This window comes from Sciurus carolinensis, chromosome 3, assembly GCF_902686445.1.
Source record: "Sciurus carolinensis chromosome 3, mSciCar1.2, whole genome shotgun sequence".
NCBI lineage: Eukaryota > Metazoa > Chordata > Mammalia > Rodentia > Sciuridae > Sciurus > Sciurus carolinensis.
The window spans coordinates 32668312-32692240 of NC_062215.1; the positions used below are offsets into that span (position 1 = coordinate 32668312).

The following is a 23929-nucleotide window of genomic DNA, read 5'->3' on the forward strand; positions in this document are numbered from 1 at the left end:
AAGCAGGTAACACCAGGGAACCGGCAAGCCTAAGACAGGAGGGGACAGAAAATGACGATGGTTTCTGATACATTCTTCAGCTCAACTGTTCTACTGGTCCCTATGCCTCCTATAAATGGCCTCTATAACTCCTGCAAATGTTCATTAGTATCTTTTGGAAAGCCTAGATTTGTATATACATGCAAGCTGAGGAGGGAAATAAGATGCAAACCTAAAGAATTAACAAGGTAGAATCTATGTTCTTGCTCTGATCTTGGTTACTGCATGTCCATTTTCATTCAGTATACAGCTTCTTTCCTGCTTCCCTGCCCAAACATTAACTTCAATGTCTTTAAAGCATCTCCTCGGTTTTCCTCCTCCCCTGCATGACCTGTTATGCTTAACTCCTGTCTTTCCAAGTATGGTGGGGGGAAAAAAAGCTTCAGGATTAGGAAAACTAATACCATTCTTCTAATGGCAATATTGTGGACTTGAACTTCTTATCCCGGCATCTAGAAACCCTTTTCCCAATCTAGCAATCTTTCTCACAGCACCTCTGGAGAGGAGTTTCCCCACGAACAGGTAGTAGAGGTCAAATAAAAACAGTCCAGTTCTCCTTACTGAAGAGTTGAGATTCAGAAATATCACTTTTCTTGAGGAAAATGGAAATGGCTAATTTTATCTCTCCTTAAGACAAAACCAGAATTCCTGATGGTTGCCCACTCTCCCCTAAAAAGAAAAGTTAACAAACTTTTAAATTCAGATGAAAATTTTAATATTGGAACATTTTCCAAAGAAAAATACCTTAAAGTTTAGAACAAGTACTCAAAAACAATCAGCTCCAATTGTTAGAGGATTATAATCAAACCAGTGAGCTCAAAGATTCCATCCCCACCCTAGCATGGTGGCACCTGCCTGTAATCCTGCTGAGGCAGGAGGACTGCAAACCTGAGGCCAGCCTTAGCAACCTAGCAAGACCCTGTCTCAAAATAAAAAATAAGCCAGACCCAGTGGCATTCCCCTATAATCCCAGTGGCCCGGGAGGCTGAAGCAGGAGGATCAGGAGTCCAAGGCCACTCTCAGCACTGGCAAGGCACTAGGCAACTCAGTGAGACTCTGTCTCTAAACGAAATACAAAATAGGGCTAAGGATGTGGCTCAGTTGTTGAGTGCCCCTGAGTTCAATCCCCAGTAACCCCCGCCTCAAATAAAAATAAAAATAAAAAATAAAAAGGGCTGGGGACGTGGTTCAGTGATTAAGCACCCTGAGGTCAATCCCCAGTACCAAACAAAAACAAAGAGAGACAAGTATGCCCTGTAATCCCATCTATTCACTGAAGCAAGAAGTCAGCAAGTTAGAGGCCTATCTGAGATCCTGTCTCAAAATTAAAAAAAAAAAAAAAAAAAAAAAAAAAGAAGGGGGCTGGGGTTGTAACTTAGTGGTAGAGCACTGGGTTCAATCCTGAGTACTGCAGGGGGAAAAAAAAGCCTATCTCACAGGGGCAGCCTACAGACGAAATGAAAAATGTATACAAAATTCTTATAAACATTTTAGAACATTCCTGAAATGTAACAGGTGCTAAGCACATATTTCTATTGGTGCTGTTGAATAATTCTAGATTAATTTTGGGGCTAGGAACTCAGAACACCTCTGAGCCAGTTAATTATTCCTTAAACTTTTTTTCATGGGTTGGGGATATAGCTCAGTTGGTAGAGTGCTTTGCCTTGCATACACAAGGCCCTGGGTTCAATCCCCAGCACCACACACAAATAATGATAATAATAAAATAACTTTTTTTCAAAGTGACATGTTCTCTATCCCTTTCATTCAAAGAACCCTAAGGTAAATGGCAAAGAGCTAATGACATTTGACAAAGGAACATGCCCATTAAGTTTTGTTTTTCTAAGCCAGGCTCCTTGACCCATGCCTGTAATTTTCAGTTACTCAGGGCTGAGGCAGGCAGATCACAAGTTGGAGGCCAGTAAGTGCAATTTAGCAAGAGATCCTGTCTCAAACTAAAAACAAAAGGACTGAGGCTATAGCTCAGCTGTAGAGTGAACACTCATGAAGCTCTGGTTCAATTCCTACTAGCACATGCTTGTGCACAAACACACAGATTTGTTTAGAAAGCAACAGGATATTTCCTTCCTAGTTAGGAGAGAATTTTAAAGTCCTGTGACTACATTAAAGATCTGGATTACAGACAGCGTCCTAAGAATAGAAAGCAATTTGCTGTTGTCGGCTACTTGTCTCCAGGTAAGACTGCTTGACAAACCAAAAACAAATCAGATCCAAAACTTTAAGTACAGAATATCTAATTAGAAGAAACTTCAAATTAGCAAGTTAATAGACTCTTATGCAAAAAACCAGAACTGACAATTAATAGACTGCAATATTTAGAAATACCAAAATGCATTGGCCAGAAAAGAAATATTACCCTTAGATATCAGCCTCCATGCAATCAGAAAAAAAAGCAGCATGCTCATACCAGACCAAAAAGAACCATACTCTTCTACCCAACACTTAAAAACCCTAGGCTTCTCTGGGAGGAAAGCATAAGGAATCTCCTTCCCACTGCACCACCCTCTCTACCTCTGCTAAAAAACCAACCACTTCCCTATGGCCCATGTGGTCAGAAGTCAGGTTAGTGTTTCCATTCTACCACCTAAGTACCATCACTAGTTATGTCCAATTTAACTGGCAAAGTGCAGAAGGGAAACATTCCCCCTCACCCACCGAATACTGGAACACAGTCACAGAGAACAAGGGAACAAATCTACCCATTTTCTGAGTACATACTGAATTCAATTGGTAGTTGGGGATTCTTTTTACCTTTTTATGGTGGTACTAGGAATTTAACCTATGGGTGCTTTACCACTGAGTTATATCCCCAACCTCCCCTTTGGAAATTTTTATTTTGAGATAGGATCTCAACCAAGTTTCTAAGGCTGGCCTTGTACTTAAAATCCTCCTGCCTTAGCCCCCGAGTTGCTGGGATACAGGCCTGTGCCACAGTGCCCAGAATTAAGTAAACTAAAACAGTATTGTTTCTAGTAAGGGTTATATATAAAAAACTCCAGAAACAAGTCCAAAGTCACAGAAATTTTAAGTCTTCTTGACTGGCAAAAGTTAATGTCAAGCCAGGTGCGGTGGCAACACGCCTGTAATCCCAGTAACTCAGGAGGTCAAGGCAGGAGGATGGTGAGTTCAAAGTCATCTTCAGCAACTTAGCAAGACCCTGTCTCTAAATAAAATATAAAAAGGGCTGGGGATGTGGCTCAGTGGTGAGTGCCCCTGGGTTCAACCTCCAGTACCAAGAAAAAAAAGTCAATGCTAAACCTACCAGTTTCATCCTTAAAGCATTTGTGCAAAAATACACAACTTCCATTTTATAATTCTTGAATGACTGACAGAATATCCAACAAAAAGCAAGCAAAATAGCATAGGCCACAAGCAGGAAAGAAAAAGACAGGTCAAAAATACACCAAGTAAGAAATTCAATACAACTGGAAAACACACTCTTGGGCACCCACATTTCTCCTCTGGACACCTGTTCCTCACTGCCCTCAAATGCCCCAGCCCTGGGGCAATGGCTAAACTTAAAAAACAATTGATACTTAATAGTTACATAAACTTGGTTGGCCTGAACCAAACTATAATGTTTAGTCTCAGTTATAATGTGCTAATAGTCAAAAACATAAGCCAAATCCTTATATATAGTTGTCTTATGGGCTTGCTTTGTACATGATACACAGGTGAGAAGAGTTGACTTTCTTCTCAGTGGCTATAACCTCTAACTCAAATACATTTAAAAAAGAGGAATACAGCTGGGCATGGTGCATGGCTGTAATCCCAGTGACTCGGAAGGCTGAGGCAGAATAACTGCCAAGTTTGAGGTCAGCCTCAATTTAGCGAGGACTAAGCAATTTAAAGAGACCCTCTCTCAAAATCTCAAAATTAAAAAAATAGAAAAGGGTTGGAGATGTGGGTCAGTGAGATCTATCTATCTATCTATCTATCTATATATGGCACCAGTGTTGTGTTAACCATCTGCATTATCAGAAAAACTCTAAGTGTTATTCACATGCAGGGGCAGGGCAAAAACCTAGTGAATACCCTTTACCCAAACTCCAACAAACATCTCTCATCAATCTCTTCTCTACTGGATCAATGTGATATTTAGTTGCAGGGGATATCCCCTCCATTCTTGGAAGTGAACAGGGAATAATGACACAGGTGTTCAGCAGCTCCCGTAGGTGAAGAAAGTGAGAAGCAGTGACCTAAAAGACTGATATGACATCATACGACTAGCCACACCGAGTTTGGGGAAGGCTGTTCCAATCTGGAAAACAATGCCAACAGATGGCAACACAAGGCTAAAACAGCATAAAATCTGGCTAAGTTTCCAGAACAGGGAATTAGCTCTTTTCTTGACCTTGAGTCTCTGAACTAGAAGTTGCCTAAAATTCTACATTCGGTCATCTGGTCCAGGCACAAAAAAAAAACATGAAAGATCCAGGTGAGCTGGTTACTAAAAGTCCTACATAAGGACAAAAGCTGTACTCAACATTTAGTCTTTTAGTTGTAAAATTACATACAAGTTTACCTACTGCTTTCCACGAATACTTCATTTTTGCTTGTCTGAGCATAGGCAGCAAGCTATTAGAATTGAACAAATAAGACCAGAATTTCAGGAGGGCAGGATGGAGTTTGATCCAATGAACAATTTACTAAGGTACATGGAAAATCTAGATTTTCCTTTGAAGTACCTTTAACAAAGTATACAAGGCTCTACTCAAATAGCTGACAGAAGTTAATTAGCTCTCTACCCCAAGACCTGACCCTTCCCTCTGCTTTTTGTTTTACTGACCTTACATGAGTCTCACCCCCTCAGCTTCCAGCTGTTTCCTCTATTTCTCCAGCTTCCTCTCTCTCCCCACCTCTCCTTTCACTTTCTCTCTCCTTTATGCAGCAATGAATGCTCAGGGAACAGATGGCAAGTAGACAACCCAAGGCAGTAAGAACAGTTCCTGTGCATCAGGTACAAAGCAAGTCCAGAAAAACACTTTATGAGGATTGGAATTCACAGTATTTCTGCCTTTTAGCACTTTGTGTAAGAAAGGCACAACACTCATTTCTCACATGTGAAAGGATATTTTTGGACCAATATATTAAGCCAGATAGTATGGGGGGAAAATCCTTTAATGATACCCTCTTTTAATGATATTTAAGGACAAGAGTTGTTTGTATCAGAACTTGTCCATGGTCTCCTGAAAGCCTGTGAATGTCCATTGTTTTTTACACAAGTTTATTTGGTGGAGATAATTATACTGATCACCTAAGAAAAACACATGGAAAAAGAATCCAGGTTAGTACTACAATCTGTAATCTGGTGTGATTAGCCTTCTCACCAGAGAGGAACTAAAACCTACCTTTTAATATGGTAGGTTTAGGGCTTGGGGTGTAGCTCAATGGAAGAGCCTTTGCTTAACATGCTGGAAGGCCTGGGTTCAATCTCCACATTGCAATTAAAAACAAAACAAAAAACCCCTAAAACCATTTCTGAAGTTCCAAGATAGAAATTCATGCAAGGAAGCAGGGAACAGAGTGGGAGAGGGGCACCTCAAGTACAATATCTCAAATCAGTGGTTTACTCTTATGTAGTCTGTCCTGGTGGCTTAAAGACCCTCCCTGGTAAACCCTCAGTTTAAGAGATATCACACAGTTGGGTGCAGTGGCTCATGCCTCTAATCCCAGCAACTCAGGGGAGGTTAAGGCAAGAGGACAACTAGTTCAAAGCCAGCCTTAGGAATTTAGCAAGACCCTGACTCAAAAAAAATAAGTAAATTAAAAAGGGCTGGTGGCTAAGCACACCTGGGTTCAATCCCCAGTACCACTCCCCTGCAACAAAAAAGATGAGAGCTATTGCACAGATGACACCTAAAGAGAAACAGCTTAGCCACAGTCCCAAACTCAAGCCTGGATGAGAATCCCAACATAGAACCTTGTGAAAGGTCAACTGGGACATCCCAGCGACTGCTTTTCCAGTTTACAATTAATCTTAGCTTAAAACAAAAATCCCTCTCTTTACAAAAGTGGTTCATACATAGACCTATCTGAGAAATTTATATATGTTGCTATTTCAATAAACAAATACTTCCTGGGCACTTGTTAAAAAATATTATAAACCAGTTATACATATTTGTACAAAGTACTTAGGTACTGGGAAAGAGACAATTTTTTAAAGTGGCTGTTTGTTCCCTAATATAAAATCTGAGACTTCATCTCATTGGTTCTCACATAAAAGAGACTGTAGCTCATCTAAGGGCTCTGAATATAAAAACTGACAGGAGGCAATACATCCAGGTTAACTGCAATGCAAACATTTTCAATGCAAATTGGAAAGTGGGAGGACAGCACATACTGACTTTTAAAATTCATCTACTGCTAGACACAGTGGCACGCACCTATAATCCCAGTGTCCCAGAAGGCTGAATTAAGTTAAAAACCAGCCTCAGCAACTTGGCAAGACCATCTCAAAAAATAAAAGGGGTAGAGATGTGGCCCAGTGGTTAAGTGTCCCTGGGTTCAATCCCCCAGTACCAAATGAATTAATAAAATTCATCTACTTAGTATGGTAGCAATTCAATCTGTTTTGCCTTTATGGATCTATTTTACTAATACAAATTTAAGTGTAAACTCGGGTATTAAAACAAATGCTGCTGTTTGTAGACTTTACCCATTCATAGGTTCTCTCGCATGCTAGTCTTTTGTAGGGCTGCTGCCTAGTTATTTAGTGTATAGTCAGGTCCTGGCCACTGTGTGACCTGTCCTTCCATGGGTTCAGCTTGATTAGCAGGGGCCAAAAAAGAGCTGGGGTTTAGCTGAGAACTGGCTATATATACACTGTACACCGCAAAGCTAGGAAGCCAAGCTTCCTATTGTCTTTGGATGTACTCTGGTCATGGCACTGAACTGGTCTGAAAAGTACAGAGATCAAAGACGGTACCATGGGACACCCTGGTGGCATCAGGTAGATATTACAGGTGGTATTCACTTGAAGCAGGCATATTCTTGCCCTGAAGAACCTCTCAACTGGAAAAGGCAGACTAGCTTTTTAAAAGTTCAAGTTTTGGGTCTGCCTTGTGTGTGTGTGTGTGTGTGTGTACATCAGGGATTGAGCCCAGGAGTGTTCTACTGAGAAACATCCCAGCACTTTTTTGAGACAGGGCCTCGATAAATTGCTGAGGCTGGTTTTGAACTAGCAATCCTCCTACCTCAGCCTCAAATTGCTGGGATTACAGGTGTACACTACCAGACCTGGTGGGTCTGCCACTTTTAACACCTCTGGTTGTTTCCTCAAACTGCAAAATTAGGTTAATAGCAATTGAGGATTAAAATGAGTCAAAATACTTTGCAAAACAGCCATTATTTTAACACTAGGTTTTCCCTCTAATATTTCCATTAGAAAAGGGTAGCAAGGGCATGAACCCTTAAGGGTACTTACTCTAGGAATAAGCCCAACTGGATTGGAAGGACTTTCAGACTGTAGGTGTGTAGGAGTCTTAGTTCACATTTTGCTAATGTGTTTATTCATAGACCTTTACTGAGGTTTGTGTACTGTCATAGTGGGCATCTTATGAGGAAGTTAAAAACCACAGCCCTTAAATGGATGAAATTGGAGAATATCATGCTAAGTGAGATAAGCCAATTTCAAAAATCCAAAAAGACGAATGATCTCACTGATAAGCAGATGACAACATATAATGGGGGGTGGGGGGGCAAGAACGGAGGAAGGAGGGACTGTATAGAGGGAAAAGAGGGGTGGGAGGGGTGGGGGGGAAGGAAAAAAATAACAGAATGAATCAAACCTCATTACCCTATGTGAATGTATGATCACACAAATGGTATGCTGTTCCTCCATGTACAAACAGAAACAACATGTATCCCAGTTGTTTACAATAAAAAAAAAAAAAAAAAAAAAAAAAAAAAAAAAAAAACCCACAGTCCTTAAGAGTCTGCTATGTAGCTGGGGGAAACAAAACATACACATGGAACAGCAGAAGAAAAGTGAAACAGTGTGCAAATAGTTCACAAATGTCTCAGTCACTGGCTGATCAAGAAAGGTGCTAAAGGAATGGGGCTGGTTGTGGGATTTGGGGCATAGTTAAATACATGTATATAGGATCTCTTGGCTTTGAGAAAATCATTTACAGGGCTGGGGTTGTGGATCAGTACTTGCTTCGAACGTGTGAGGCACTGGGTTCGATTCTCAGCACCACATACGAATAAATAAAGGTCCATCAACAATAATTTTTTTTTTTTTTTAAATCACTTACTGTCTTTATCAGTCTAAAAAAACAGGGTCAGGGTCCTGAAAAAACCAACCCAATAACACTGTCCATCCCCCCCATACCACACACACACACTCTCTCTCTCTCTCTCTAAATCTCTACCAACCCCAGTACTGGTGCTAAAACCCAGAGCCCCTCTACCAGTGAACTCCATCCCTAGCTCTTTATATTTTGCAACAGGGTATCTGTAAATTGCTGAGGCTCATACCTCAAACTTGCAATCCTGCCTCAGCCCCACAAGTACCTGAGGTCACAGGCATGCACCACCAAGCCAGGCTCACTCTAAATCTCAATGTAAGAATTAATCCTTTAAAGATTATTAAAAAGAACTGAAATGATTCAACCCCAAAGAGAAATCTGCAGGGATTCTGGGGCAAAACCACTTAAGTCATAGGTGACTTAAGGCATCCTCTCTTAAGAATCATGCTTAAATATGACATTAATTGTTTTGTGAAATGCATACTTCAATAACACTTTGCTTTTAGGTAGTACTATTATTTTTCTCAATTGATATTAAAATTATCAGCATTGCATTTGGTTCACTGGGAAATAAAAAGTATTGCAAAAATTCCATTAGGTAGGAAAAACTGACACAAAACTGTCAATGATACTTGTGAGAACAAGTGTACACTAACAAAAAGAGCTACTAAAGAGCTTTAGCAGCTTGTTTTTTTAGATTCAGGAATTAGATGTGACTTAAGCTGAACCTTTGAGGATGGTTAGGATTTGAAGAGGCAGGCTGCTAAGGGAAGGAAGTGGGGATCTGAAAATATAACCAGATCACAAAGCAAAACCAGATGGGTCAGTACAGTATTTACCAACTGGAAGATGTGATTTAAGAAATAATACATTGGAAAGGTGGGATATAATTCATCAAGAATTCATAACAGGGGAGTGATAACGTTTTATGAAGGTCAGGCAATAGGATATAGACTTAAATCACTAATACTGTCTAAAGCACTTCAGTAACAAATTTGGGTATACAGACAAGGATTCTACTGAAATGGGAGGCAAATCCAAACAGCACATTTTGAAAAACTATCTGGCAAGAAAACAAAACCTAGTTCCACCTGTCATAAAAGCAATGGTACTATCGACTATTACCTTACTACAGTTTACTGCCTGATTTTAGAGGGCAAAAGAGTTGTTTTTGGTTTTCTTCAAGTGTATTTGATGTATTGTTAATACTTTACATTTCTAGTCTTAAGATGTAGATGTCACTTTCAGTATTTTGTAACTAGAATTTCTAGGCATGCCATTGTTAAGAACAGAAGATATTCAGTTTAGGGATTCTCAAGTCCACTTAGAAGCTGTAGATTTCCTTTTATTTGATAAATGCCATATTCTACTCCTATGTATTAAAACCTGTTTAGCCCTTCTCATTTATGAATTCTAGATTATCAATGGCTTCACAGCACCTTTCAGATATTAAATTAGTAAAGGGACATCAAGAGCTAACATTTTTCAGACTGAGGATGAACTCAAATCCAATTTGCAACATGCCCACTAACCACCTACTTTTTGTTATCACCTTTGCTAGCCTCAAGGCAGGAAAATTCCTATTGTGTAAGTGTGACCATTCCTTCCTTTCTCTTATAGAAAACTACCTAATCTATATACCTACTTTTAGATGTATTCTTCAAACAGGCAAATTTCTAACACTAAAATTTTTGCAGGGAGGTGGGTGGATAGTAGCAGCAGTACTAGGTACTGAACCCAGGGCCACTTTACCATTGAGGTAAGTGCCCATTCTGGTTCTCCTGCCTCAGAGTCCTGAATCACTCCAATTATAGACATGCATTTCTATGCCCCATTCTAATACTTCAATTTTTTTGTGTGTGTGGTGCTGGGATCAAACTGCCTTATACATGCTACGCTCTACCACTGAACTATACATCCCGAGGCTCAACACTGATTTAATGCTAGTGTTCCCACATCCATCCTCCTAATGACTAAATCACATCAAGTGGGCTTAAAAAAGTCACTAATATATAGTATTCTCAGTGACAATAACTCATGAACAGAAGGAAAGTCTGTCCTTTCCATTTCCATACAATAACCTTGGGAGGCAGGAGATGATGGGAATGACAAATGTCAAACTGTTTCATTCTCAATAAATTCCAGCTCTTAAAATGGCATTGTCAAGATCTGTGTATACTGGGGCTGTGGCTGTGGCTGAGTGATGGAGCGCCTGCCTGGCATGCGTGAGGCACTGGGTTCGAGGCTCAGAACCACATAAAAATAAATGAAAAGTAAAGGTATTGTGTCCATCTATCTACAACTAGAAAATATATTTAAAAATCTATTTATACTGATTTTTCAAAAATCAAGGCCTAGAAATAAATAAGCAGGGTTTTTAAAAGACGCTAATAGAGCCGGCTATGGTGACGCATGCCTACAATTCCAGCAGAGGCAGAACTGCAAGTTCAAAGCCAGCCTCAGCAATTTAGCAAGACCCTGTCTCTATAGAAATAAAAAAATTGAAAGGGACGGACACAAGGCTCAGTGGTTAAGCGCCCCAAATTCAATCCCCGGTACAAACAAACAAACAAACAAACAACAACAAAAACACCACCAAAGCCCCTAATAGCAAAGGGGGAAAAAATCTCTTAAAACCACTTCACTCTTGAGTGCAGTGACGCATGCCTGCAATTCCAACAGCTTGGGAGGCTGAGGCAGGCGGATCATGAGTTCAAAGCCAGCCTCGGAAAAAGTGAGGCGCAAAGCAACTCAGTGAGACCCTGTCTCTAAAAAAAAAATACAAAATAGGGCTGGGGATGTGGCTCAGTGCCATTACGTTCAATCCCTGGTTACCCCCCCCCCACACACACACACAAAGTCACTTCATACTACCAAAACTATGAACACCCCTGAAAACATGTTTATTTTTCCTAGTATGTGACTAACGTCATACATACCTAGGGTTTTTTTTGCACTGTACCTACTCCTGTATCAAGCTTTATGTTCCATGTTTTATATTCCTTACCTAGAGATAAGGCAGAGAGAAAAACAAGCACATGCAGGTCTTCAGCATCTTCTCCTAAGTCCCAGAATCTAGGCATTTTTCTGACTTACATAAGTTGAATACCTAACATGGTAAGTACTATTCAAAACCTAAATGGATCCAAAGCTGAAAAGGGAAAGGATATTGCAACATATGGGAAGGCAGTGGTAATTATAGGAAAATTTACCCAAATCATCTTTTAGTTGATCCAGATCAAGGAAGCTGGTCTCCCTTCACCTTGCTGCATTTCTTTACAAATAGGGATAACCTTCCTGGCTGACCATTGCCATAGCTCCCTCTAGTGGTTGATTTTTTCCTTTTTTTGTCTTGAGAGATTGAACCCAGGGGCGCTTGACCACTGGGATACATTCCCAGCACGGTTGCTTAGGGCTATGCGTAATCTGACTGCCCTCGAATTTGCAATCCTGTCTTACCCCCCACCCACACACACACGTTTGCTGGGATTACAGGCATGTACCACCACGCTGGACAATTTCTATCATTTATTCCAAGTGGAATAGAGCATTGTGAAAAATTACTAGACACTTTGGTATCCCTTCAAATTGTTTTTTAAAACTTTTATTAGTCGTTGAAGAACCTTTACTTATGTATTTGTGGTGCTGAGAATCAAACCCAGTGCCTCACACATGGCTAGGCAAGTGATCCACCACCGAGCCACAATCCCAGACCTCCAAACTCTTTTTATTCAGTCTGTGTGGTAGGGTTAAGTATAGTATCCTAGAAGTTCAGTTTCCAACGTCTCTTCTGTTTATAGGGTCCAATCAATAACCAACAGTATGCTGATAGAACTCAGCCCAGTGCTTATCATCTCCTTTGTACTTTTTAAGTACTAGAATACAAAGCTGAATTGTGATTTCATTTATTTTCCTTATATTAATGGTAACCTTATGGCATTAACAGTGAGACCATATCTCAAACTGAAGACCTGGGGATACAGCTCAATCCCCAGTACCAAAAAAAGGAAACAAAATAATGGTAACCCTACAAAAAAGCATTTTTCTCTCCTTGATAATCCATCTTGGCACCTATTAAAATATAAGTTGGGCTGTGGGTATAGCTAAGCTCAGTGATTAAGAGTGCTTGCCCATCAGATGTACAGTGCATAGCTCTGGGTTCAATTCCCAGAAACCCCCCGACACACACACAAAGTTGTAAATAATGAGGCTATTTCTACCTCTGAAATTGGAAATATTTCTGAAATTCACTTCTACACTACAAAAACGTCTATTTATTTTGTGTACTATTGAAGCGCCAAGTGATTTTTAATAGGAAAAAATATCTTAATCTTTTCCTTGATTCCTACAAACACAACTCTCTGGGTTGTCAGGTATAGCCATCAAATCTAACAAGAAGCACTCCAAAGTTCTCAATCATAGAATTAAGTTCTGGTTTAAGTACACTGTAACTTCTTAGGTCTATGTTTAAAGCAAGTTATTTTGCCAACCTTACTATTTATTCAACAATCACAACAGATTAAATATGCAGATATTTTCCTTATGATCTCTACTTCATGCCAATCCTAACCTTTCCCATAGATCAAAATGATTAATGTCAATGTTCCCTTAAGTATTAAAATAGAAACAATTAACCTCAAAACAGTATTATACTATGTATTTTGGATGCCTGAATACTTTCTTCAACAGTATAAAATTGTTGTGAGACTACTATAGCAACAGAATATAAAGAAATGTGGTCATACCTTTTCTTCTACTATCTGCTTCCCAGCCTAAAATAATGAGGAACTTAAATCTCAATTAAGGAACAAAACAGGCTGATTTTCACTCACACTCAAAACTACACAGCAGCATTAAACCTGTGTGTTTTAGTACAGTTCTCCAATCCCTTATCCAAACTCCAGAGCAGATGTATGAGAGTTATGGCTGGCTGTACTTCTATAAAAGGTATATTATATATACTGTTACATAATGCCCTTGGTAAAGTCTTGGCAACTATGTGATGATTAATCAAAGTACACCAGTTATTTCCGCAGGAAAAATGCTTAGTCATACTAAGTGCAAAAGGCAGGCATCAATTCTTGTCAGTTTTTACGTTCTACTGGATCAACAACAAAAAAACCTTTTATTCGGGTTAAGATTTCAAAATTGTGGATAAGAGATTGTGAATCTGTTTTCTGCATTTGTATTCACACAGTGATGGAAATAAGGTAAGCCAAAAAACTGTTACAACAGAACTTGAGTCTAATACTTTCTGACCTTTTAATACTATTTATGGTATACATACATATAACTTGTTTCATTTGTAATTTCATTACAAATTTCATATACAAAGCAAAAAGGCACACATAAGAAATCCACCTTGACCACAGAAACCTGAAAACAGCACCAGCCCTAATGAACAAGACATGTTATAGACAAAACTGAGAAAGTTGAGGTTCTAGAGTTAATCATATTAAACTCAAGCACTAAAATAGGTCGATTTATGAACACTTGAAATTTATTAAAAGTATAAAACTTAGGGAAAACATTTTAAGTGAGGGGAAATATTCACATTTCAAACACCAAGTTAAAAAATATTAGCTTTCAAAATATAATTCAGATCCCAGACAATTAGGAATCAGAAAATGGGTCTTACCTTTTGTTTCCAGTAGGATGTGGGCTGAACGGCAAGGTGGGTTACTCAATCTGATGTTATGAATAGTTACTGCTTCTTAAAGTGCTTTCTTGGTTAAAAAATAAACTATTTATAGATTCCCTACAATATTATAGAGGGACACAGAAGGGAAAAATTCAAGGTAGCCTTTGTAGTTCCAACAGGGTAGTTGCCAATATGGGTAGAGGGCCATTTCCTAACACTAAAAACACCATCCTAGTTTCTGTCTGGCTTTTAGCTGTTTGATCACTGAACTACAAAACCTGCTTCTCTACCTTTCATAATATGCATTAAGTCCTCTAATTTTCACTCTTAACCCATTCTTAGCAAAAAATACCTCTTCTCATTTCAATCTGGGGTTGAACCACTAAAATTTTTAGTATAACATCTCATCTAAATTAATAGACAACCTTGAATAAAGGCTATTTCTACTTTGGTCCTGTTTCCAAACATTCAGTGAACACAATGAAACCTGGTTTGCAAAGTATAGCTCTTAGTCATTTGATTGTTTCCTCTAATAATTGCATTTACTAAAGATATTCTTAAAAAAAATTCTGCACATCGCACTTAAAACTTCAAGCATGTCATGTAACTCTTCAGAACTGTTAAAACAGAAAATCTACAATTTTTGCTATTTTGAATTCCTACATTACTACTTAACCTAATGGATCTACACCAAAGTATAACTTTAAAGTACAATTCTTATTTTGAACCTACCCTCTCTACCTCCTGACTTTCTATCACATAATTCAATGCACTGGTTGTGTGACAAATCTCTTTTGCTTCCACTACCATGATTATTTCTGGTTTTCCCTGTTTTAAATTTTATCACCTGAATAATCATTTTTAATGCAGCTTACAACTATGATTAGCACACGAGGGAAAAGTTTTAAAGATCTAGCTATTTCTGTTGGATACAGAAAGGAGTGGTTTGAGGATATCAAAAATTAGCAATTTTAAGTAAAACTTCTCTTTCTCAACCCAAAGCTGAAAATTTAACATCAAGGGGCTCTTTAGTAAAAGTATTTAAAAAAAAAAAAAAAACTTACAGAATATCAAAAGTTTGGGGACAGAACAACCTTATTATGATCAAAGGTTTACAGGTAAAGATTCACTCAAATAAGCAGTTAAATCCTCCAGTGCACGGTTCACATTTCAAAAAGAAAGCCATTTGTGTTGAGTTCTAATATACCTGGTGTTAAAATTAAGAGGTACTACTTATGAATTTTTAAAATAAGTCTCATTGAGAATCTCAAAGGCTATCTCCAAGCTCATATTTATCAGCCAATTTTACACAAACCTGTGTTGTCTAAATGGTCAACAAATTAAGCAGTATCTCTAAGTTTTTAACCATTTTAGCAAAAAGTATGCAAAGCATCTTTCAGAGACTAGACCACAGCCTCAACTACCATATTACAAATTTCTCCCTTATTGTCCCCTTAGACTGTTACAAAAATTAAGAAAGCTAAAACGATTCAGATTGCCTTCCAAGAACTTTTAATTTACTAGTATAAACACAAGCATCAGAATCTTAATCTTACTAATTTAAAGAATTAACTGATAAAAGTAGTTACCCAGTTAAAATCTTACATGAAGAGGAAAAAGGACAACCATGCATAGTTTTTTAAAAAATGTTTATTTTTTCAAAGAAAAACGGCAATAGCCAATTGGAAACCTACTTATTCTTCAACTCCAATTTTGTTTTCTTTAAATTTAGAAGTGACTTACTGATTTACTATTTAAACAAACCCCCCCTTTCCCCTTTAAATGTTTACCATCTACTCGTGCTGAATCCTTCCAAGGAGATTGCTCCAGCGTATATCTCCAGGTCCTCGCTTTGCTCCTTTTACCAAAAAATGCAAAACACAATTCCATCGTGCATCTTAAGGGCTCCAATCGTCAAAAATAGGAAAAAAAAAAATCTTTGGAATAGCCAATTAAGTTGAATAAAAAAATCCACACGAATGCGGTTTGGTTGGGGCAGGAATCCACTCCTATGTTCCTGGTAATCTGATCCCGCTCCATGAATCCTTGTAATTCATCCTCCCTATCCTATCCACATTATGATTTGAATCCAATGATCCAGCTCCAAGGATTGGGATCCAGTGAGCCCTCTCCAATCCAAACCTTTATAACCAGCAAAACCAAAAAAGAGGAGGCAAAATGTTAGATACTGTAATCAAAAAAGGTTTCTGGGGAATGATGAGTTATGTCTGTCATCAGTTTAACAGATGTACATCAATAACTATCAAATTCCCCAAAACAAGTTTCTGAATGGTGTTCAGATAAATCTTAGAAACTTAATCATCATAGAGACTAATTGGAAGAAGCATTTTATATTTACAGTTCAACTGATAATGCCAACACTTGTTACTGTACAGCGTATTACAGGTTTTGTGGTTGCAAAAAGTTATGTAGCTGAAAAGTTTACTGATATTTTTACCCACCTAAGTCTAAACTAAATCTAATGCTCCCATCTGCAATTTAATTTGTAAATTAAAGTGTCTTAAACATGAGTCAATTATGAATATTAGTTTAAAGGGGAAGGTGAGACTTAAAAGTACTCCCAACTAGATACTAGATTATCTACACCAATACATTGGAATTCTATATTTTGCTTTCATTTTGTCTTAAAAAAAATGAAATAGCAACGCTCTTATCAGTCACACAGAGGACATGCAGATTTAGCAGTATTGATATTATACTCTATCTTGTTGGAATTAAAGACACCCTGTACCCACATGTACACCAACAGCAGGTCACACATTAACAGTTGCAACTAAGCACTGTGACAAATTAGCCAGTTCTTCCCACATTAGTCCCTATTAAAACAAAAAAAAGGGGGGGAAGGGAGCAAAATAGTTACAAAATGGGCAATGTAATTTTGCCACAATTGCCAAGGTTTAAAGAGCAAAGCAATTGTAGCTAAAAATACCTGCATCAGATGTTTGCAAGTGTTTTAAGATATATATATATGTATATATATATAAAAATCATTTTTAACCCTTGCCTTTTAGTATAAGGTCAATACTGCCAATTTCATCTGTGACAATAGCACTTGGAGTCATACCATTGCCTCCATTATTGATCTGATCCTCCTCAATCCTCCTTTTGACAATCCTAAAATGATTGAAATGTGCTCCACAATCCTTAATCCAAAGCATTCTTAATCCATCTCTTCAGATATGTCTACAGAAAGACACATGAAAAGCAAGATAAACATAAGAACTTCCCCAGGTGAGATAACCACAAACACCCCCAACATCCCAGTTCACACAAACCAGAGCAGAATAGACATTTACACAATATCACAGTCTGAAGAGCATGGAGAGTTAACTAAATTTAAACAATCCTGTCTATGACATCACTTAAAATACAATTTATCAAAGACATGAGGGGAATGTAGATGTTAGGAGCAAGGGGATATTACACAAGAATGCAATTCAACACTTTAGCCCATTCTGAACAAAACAGTTTGAATTAAAAAATGAAAAGATTGTACTGAGTAAAGGAAAACTGTATACAACATGGGTGCTACAAAAAGTGTCACCAATCATCTTATGTACGAGAGCGAGATCTGCTATGACGGGGAGAATAGCGTGGTGATCCTCTGCTTCTCCTTGGGGAGTAACTGCGACTCCTGCTGTTGCTTCTGCTACGGCTTCTGCTACGACTACGGCTTCGAGATCGAGATCTTCCATAACTTGGACTTCTGGGCCCATCAACTTTAACCCGGATGTAGGCAGTTTCTCCCTATTGGATAGACAGAACTTTCCATTGAAAGATCTAAGCTTTCACCTATCTTCAGGCATGCTGAATGAATACAAAGTAACTAAAACCAGGTATCTGGTAATTTACGTGGACACCTTTGCCTGAATCCTTACCTTCAAATTCCATTGTTAAGACCACTGTATCCAATTCTGGTCAAATAAAAGAATAAGTGTATAACCTACCTCATGAGATCTAAACTTAGTGTTATCCAGTTTTCGAACTGCATAGGTCATATCTTCTTTCCGTACAAACTCCACGACACCAGTGCCATCTCGGTAAACATCAGCATAACATACATCACCTGCCTCACGCATGTGATCCTTTAAATCCTGCCAGCTTCCACTTGGAGGCAGTCCTGAAAAAACGATTTTTCCCTTAACACCATTTACCCTAAGTTTTATATTACAACTTATAACATACATTAGAACAAAGATTACTTAAAAATGCTTAATGATTGTACTTAAGTGATTCCAGGTAAAGAGCTGGTAAGAGTCTGAGATCCAGAGTCCAAATTTATTTGTAAAGGATCTTCATATTCTAGAACCGCAACCTAATTTGGGCAAATCACCACCACAGTAATCCTTATTTACTAAATTCACCCCAAAACCGAAATAATTTAAGGCCCAGAACGAACAACGTGCAATCGTTAAACCGGTCATGCAAAGAAAATATCCTAAGGGATCCCTGTCCCTTCTCAACCCACAAGAGTGACATAAGCTCACCAGAGACAACCACTCTGTTTTCAGACCGCCTAGATGGGGGGCCATAGCGGCCTCGGGGAGCTCCGCCACCTCCACCCCCGCCGCCGCCTCGGCCTGTACCACGGCCGCTTCGAGGAAACTCCACCCGCAGACGGTATCCATCGTAATCATAGCCGTCGCGACCATACACCGCGTCTTCCGCGTCCCTGCGTGATCACAGAAAGCAAAAGGGATGAGAAAAGAGACCCGCGAACAAAAACTAACTCAGTAGGGAACGAGAGGACCCCGGCACATGCGCACCCACTGTGGAAGAGCCCACATGCGCTGCATAATAGGACCGGCCCCTCCCCCACCCAGAAACACGCTAGGCGCCCGACCACTACACAGCCCTCGGCGCCTCAGTTTCCCGCTCCGGGCCTGCGCGTGGGCTCTGGGGGCGTCCAAGGCGCCCAGTCACCTGGGACACCACACCGACTCGGCTCCTTACTCGACTTCTGCAGGGGCGAAAGCGTGTCGCCTCCAGCCCAAGAGCCCCTCCTTCCCCATTATGTTAAGGCCTTGGAGCCTTCCCCAACTACTCCGACCTATTTCCTCAAGGGTGCAAGCCCCATGCTGCCTCACCGCGGGTCCTCGAACTCAACGAAGGCGAAGGGAGGTCCCCCGCGGCGATTCTTGAGGTCGATGTCGCGGATAGCGCCGTATTTGTAAAACACGTCCTCAATGTCCTTGGTTCGGATGTCTGGAGGTAAGTTACCCACGTAGATGCGGCAGTCGTTGTTCCCTGCAGGACCACGAATCACACCACCTCCCGACATGGCGGCGACGAAAAGCGCGGACTCGAGAACAGGCCTTCCCACCAAGCCTAGCGCACGGCAGAACGAGCCCGCAGCGGCACCACGTCTCCCGCGGCCCCTCCAAAATGGCGCCTTTATCAGCTCGGCGCACGGATATGGGGGGAGGGAGGAAGAGAAGCGGGAGGAAGCAGCTATTCGACCTCAATACGCACGCGCAGGAGCGTAACGGGTACTCTGCGAGGACGCTCACGCACGCGCAACGTCACCCTCCGCACGAAGGGGAAAAAGTCCCCGGCGTTCCTCGCATGCGGGTAGATTGGCTATTGGAAGGAGTAGCTGTTTGGGAAAAGTTAAATACTGAAGCCTCGAGAAAGGTGTTATTAATTCCATCGGATCTTCCAGCAAGCCGGTTTCCCTAGGAATGTTCCTCTTTGAAAGCCACTCTTCTCTCGGAAAGGCCTTGGTGAAACCTAGCCTAGAATCTCGTCCCACCATGCTCCGCGGCGTTAACGGCCTTTGGCGGGAAAGGCTCCGGGGGCGGGACCAAAGGGGGAGGGATCGGGCGGTTGCTCCGGAAACCAGGGCATCTTCGGATGTTGCTTGTAGTTCAGAAGCCGGATTGCAGGTGATTCAATTAAAAGCCAGAGCTTAACGGTACCTTCCTACCCCTTCTGCCAATAGGTGGTGATTACTTAGACTGAGTCCTGTTTAGAGAAATCCAGTTTAAATTTCTTGAAAAATACACAGCTGGTCCAACTTCAATTCAGAATTTGTATGGCTCAATTCTACGGTCTTTATAGTGGCAGTGGGTCGCACTCTGATCAGTCACCGGTGGCACTTGCTAATCATAAAAGAAGACACCATTATACCGCCGTTCAGGACCCAGATCCTGCTTCTCTCGGTAATTTTTTTCTTGTTAATTGCCTGTCACTGGACCTACCGCAGAGAAGCTCTGAATACTTCCCAGTAACTTGTGCCTGTTCTCTTCCTCTTTCCAAAGAACGCGGAAAGAAAAGGGGTGTGTGTGTGTGTGTGTGTGTGTGTGTGTGTGTGAATTCTGAAGTTAATTCCTTTTTCAAAGGCTTCCTCTAAAAGTTATATACAAGCGGATGCTGAAGGATCGTAAGTTCGAGACCAGCCTTGGGAACGTAGCAAGACCTTGTGTCAAAATAAGAGCTGAAGGCATAGCTTGGTACACCAGGTGCCCCTGACCCCAGTGTGACAGGGAGGGGGGAAGTAAGGAAGGAAACTTATATAAGAGTTTTCAAATGAGCAAAATGGATGTATGAGAACCGTTACTACTGCGCAGGACTGTAGTCCCGTTTGCATTCTGGCCTAGGGAGATAACTTTGCCTTTCTTCCAGAAACGTCTGAAAAGTGGAATTATATGTGAAATTTCTTTTGTGCAGTGCTGGGGATTGAACCTCGTGCATGAAATCGTGGGATGTTTAAATGTTGGTATAATTAATTCGAATTAAAAACAAAACTCTTCCGGAGGCCCTGCGTGTGGAGGGCGGGCCGCAGTCTCGCACAGGGTGGGTGCGTGCGTAGGCTGCACCGGTTGCATCTACGCTCCGGGTGAGCACGGCGCGCGCGGTGTTACCTATCTCTGGTGCACCACTGCAGCGCCGGCCGGCGGCCTGACCCAGCCCGAACCTGACTTTGGCTCTGGACGAGTTGCAGAAGAATCTCAAAGAGGTAAAGGTGTTGCTGGAAATGACCACTAGGAAAAGAGTACGAGATGCTATCACAGCAGAAAAGATTGAGACAAGTGCAACAGAATACAGAAGAAAACAGAATTCTTGACAATGAAAAGCCAGCTACTGTGGTTACTTCCCATTACAACAGGATATACCGTGAAACTCAGTAATTATGCATGGAATCAGATCCGTTTGTGAAAATCTACATTAACTTTAAGGAGTCATCAAGTTCTTACTGAGAATGTGCAAGCTCATTTCGCAAAGAGGTCATTTGAACTTTAGTAAAGAATCTAACCGGAAGAGTTATTCCATGATTGTGAACAATCTCTTGAAACTGGGAAGGCAGTTCAAAAAAAGTAGACCTATACCGTTCTTATGTAGAAAGCAAGCAGACAACACACGGTGGGAGTAGTGGAAAAAGAATGCAAAGTCTATATACGATGCTGAAACAGACCCTAGTGAGGGATTAATGAATATTCTAAAGAAAATTTATGAAGATGAGATGATATTATGAAGGGAACCATTAATAAAGCCTGGCTGAAGTCAAGAGAGAAGCCAGCCTTGGCTGGAGTTATGGCTCAATGGTAGAGCGCTTGCCTGGCATGTGTGAGGCCCAAGGTTCCATGCTTAGCACGGCATGTAAATAAATAAAAAGATCCATTGACAACTAAATAAAAAAAAGAAGCAAGCCAAAGGAGATACAGAATTTTGAGACTTTTAAGTCTTTCTGGGAACTGTAATGTGGAAATATGGTTGTTTCCAATAAGAGAATGTTGGAGAGCTGCACATATAAATTTGACAACTATTTACACAGTTAAGGCAGTAAATTCTCTATTTACGGGAGGATATATTTAAATAAAATGTGCTTATTAAATACTTCAAAGATGGTTTCATTGGTATCTGGTCATTTTTCCCCCCAAGAAATGGTTATATGGCATTTTCATTGAAATGTAAAAAGCAGTCTTACCTAATGAAAATGGTACATTTTGTGGGGTTTTTTGTTTTGTTTTTTTTCTTTTTTGGCCGTGCTGGGGTTCAAACCCAGGGCCCTGTGTCTGCAAGGCAAGCACTTCACCAACTGAGATATCTCCCCAGCCCATTTGTGTTTTTTATCTGTTAGAAGTATTTGCTTACAGGGTAAGTTAGTGACATCAGCTCCACCAATGTAATAAGAGTAAAACCTGAATTTTTCCATAAAATTCGTTGTACTTGTGCTTAAAAGTTGCTGTAGAATGATTGCTTATTTCTGAATTAAGTAATGCATAACCTGTACTAATAATCCAGCCACATTTCTGTGTAGATTTAAATACATTTATTTATGAATACAGAATTGACATTGAAACTAAATCAAAACAAGGATAAGCACCTTTGTAGGAGCAATTAGTAAGATCTACTGTGGATCAGATGGGTATAAAACAAAAAAGAATTTGAAAATTTATCTCTAGGTTCAATAAAGTTGGAGTTTTATTTAATGAAAAAAAAAACCTGTAATTTTTAAATTTTTTTATTTGAGAACAAACTCTCAGTAAGTTGCTTAGGCCCTCTCTAAGTTGCTGAGGCTGGCTTAGAACTCTAAATCCTCCAGCCCTCAGTCTCCTGAGTTTCTGGGATTACAGTATGGGCCACTGTGCTGGACTCCAAGAAAATATTTTCTTAATTCTAAAACTGTTTAAAATGTATTTTAAGATTATATCGCCATGACCCTAAAATACAAATTCAAATTTGAAATGAGTAGGGATGCTTAATCTCGCGTCTGTAGGTCCTCAACAGACCTGTAGAGGACCTTTGGTAGTCCCTGAACTCTGGACTGATCTCCAAAATTATATGTATATGTGCATGTACTTTGTTCTGGAAAGAGGATTTGAAATTTTAATCAGCTTCTTAAAGGGAACCTGTAGATCTCTGAAAAGGACCTTTGAAAATTTTAGAGGAAAGATTGTCTACCCTTCAGACCATCCTTAAATGATATTTTTTGAAGCTGGACTTTAAATATTAAAAAAAAAAAAAACAGGATTTTTTTTTAAAATAAAAAGGAGCTGCTAAAAAAAACAAAAAAAAACCACTATCCCAATAATCATATTCACTTTCTAGCACTGTCCCATTGATTTAGTGGCAGAAAAGATGAGATTTTTAAAACATTTTTAGTCACTCATATTGATTCCTTCATTCAACGGTTACTTGCTAGGCACATTTTCTTGCTGTTCTTTTATCTTTTAATTTAGATGAAATGTCTTCAGGCTCCTCTTCTGTTGATTCATATTAAATCAATTATAACAAGTGTTTTAAGCATAGGTGCTTTTAATTTCAAGGTATTTTCATTCCAAAAAAAATAAGAAAACCATGAATTCACTTTGATTAATTCTTGTCTAATTTAATGTGATCATTCATGATCTTGTTCACTTCATAGGGATAACAATATAGAGTAAATAGGATATTCTTGTTTCTCTATTTGTGCGTCTCTGTGTTTGAATGTAATTGAAGGATAGGTCCTCGTGTTGATAATGAGGTCATATATGTGGCAGGAACAGTCTAGGTGGCTGTTTATCAGGGTCTCCCAGGATGGTATTAGCCTGATAACTATTACAGTGAAGAATGTGATTTTATTCTCAGTGCCCCAGAGTTGATTAACATGCCTGTAATCTCAGCAACTTTGGAGGCTGAAGCAGGAGGATTTGGAGTTCAAGGCCAACTTCAGCAATTTAGTGAGGACCTAAGCAACTTAGACCCTGTCTCAAATAAAAATAAGGGCTGGGGTCAACCTCAGCAACATAAGTGGGACTAAGTAACTTAGACCCTGTCCAATCAAAATAAAAAGGGCTAGGGATGTGATTCAGTGATAAGGCACCACTGGGTTAAATCCCAGTGACAAGGGTGGAAAAAGTGTTAAAAGCAGATAAACTGGGAATCAGGACAAAATGAGGTGAATCATTTTGAGGGCTAATTCATATGAATCATAGTGTGAGACCTGACATGAAACCTGCCCCAAAACAGTATA

The 23929-nt window shown here is 39.8% G+C and overlaps 1 protein-coding gene and 1 pseudogene across 2 annotated transcripts; one reads left to right on the forward strand and one right to left on the reverse strand.

Moving 5' to 3' along the window:
* Positions 1 to 15583: 15583 nt before the first annotated feature.
* Srsf1 (serine and arginine rich splicing factor 1) lies at positions 15584 to 19391 on the reverse strand. Of its 2 annotated transcripts, XR_007107801.1 has the most exons (5): positions 19062 to 19391; positions 18462 to 18646; positions 17922 to 18094; positions 17039 to 17721; positions 15584 to 16095 (listed from the first exon to the last, which is right to left on the reverse strand). XR_007107801.1 is itself a non-coding variant. In XM_047545968.1 (4 exons), the coding sequence occupies exons 1-4, from the start codon at positions 19253 to 19255 to the stop codon at positions 17527 to 17529; spliced, it is 747 nt and encodes a 248-aa protein (XP_047401924.1). In that variant the 5' UTR covers positions 19256 to 19391; the 3' UTR covers positions 15584 to 17526. The 2 variants fall into 2 exon arrangements, 1 of the variants encoding a protein (XP_047401924.1); XM_047545968.1 differs by having other exon boundaries at positions 15584 to 17721.
* A 126-nt stretch (positions 19392 to 19517) lies between these two features.
* On the forward strand, positions 19518 to 21861 carry LOC124980430 (calcyclin-binding protein-like; annotated as a pseudogene).
* Positions 21862 to 23929: the final 2068 nt, after the last annotated feature.

Excerpts from the sequence above, each read along its gene's own strand:
- Srsf1 (XM_047545968.1), bottom strand. The coding sequence starts at position 19,255 with ATGTCGGGAGGTGGTGTGATTCGTGGTCCTGCAGGGAACAACGACTGC. Across the intron at positions 18,647-19,061 it reads GTTGAGTTCGAGGACCCGCG|GGACGCGGAAGACGCGGTGT; the intron begins GTGAGGCAGCAT and ends GTGATCACGCAG. Across the intron at positions 17,722-17,921 it reads CTAAGTTTAGATCTCATGAG|GGAGAAACTGCCTACATCCG; the intron begins GTAGGTTATACA and ends TCTATCCAATAG.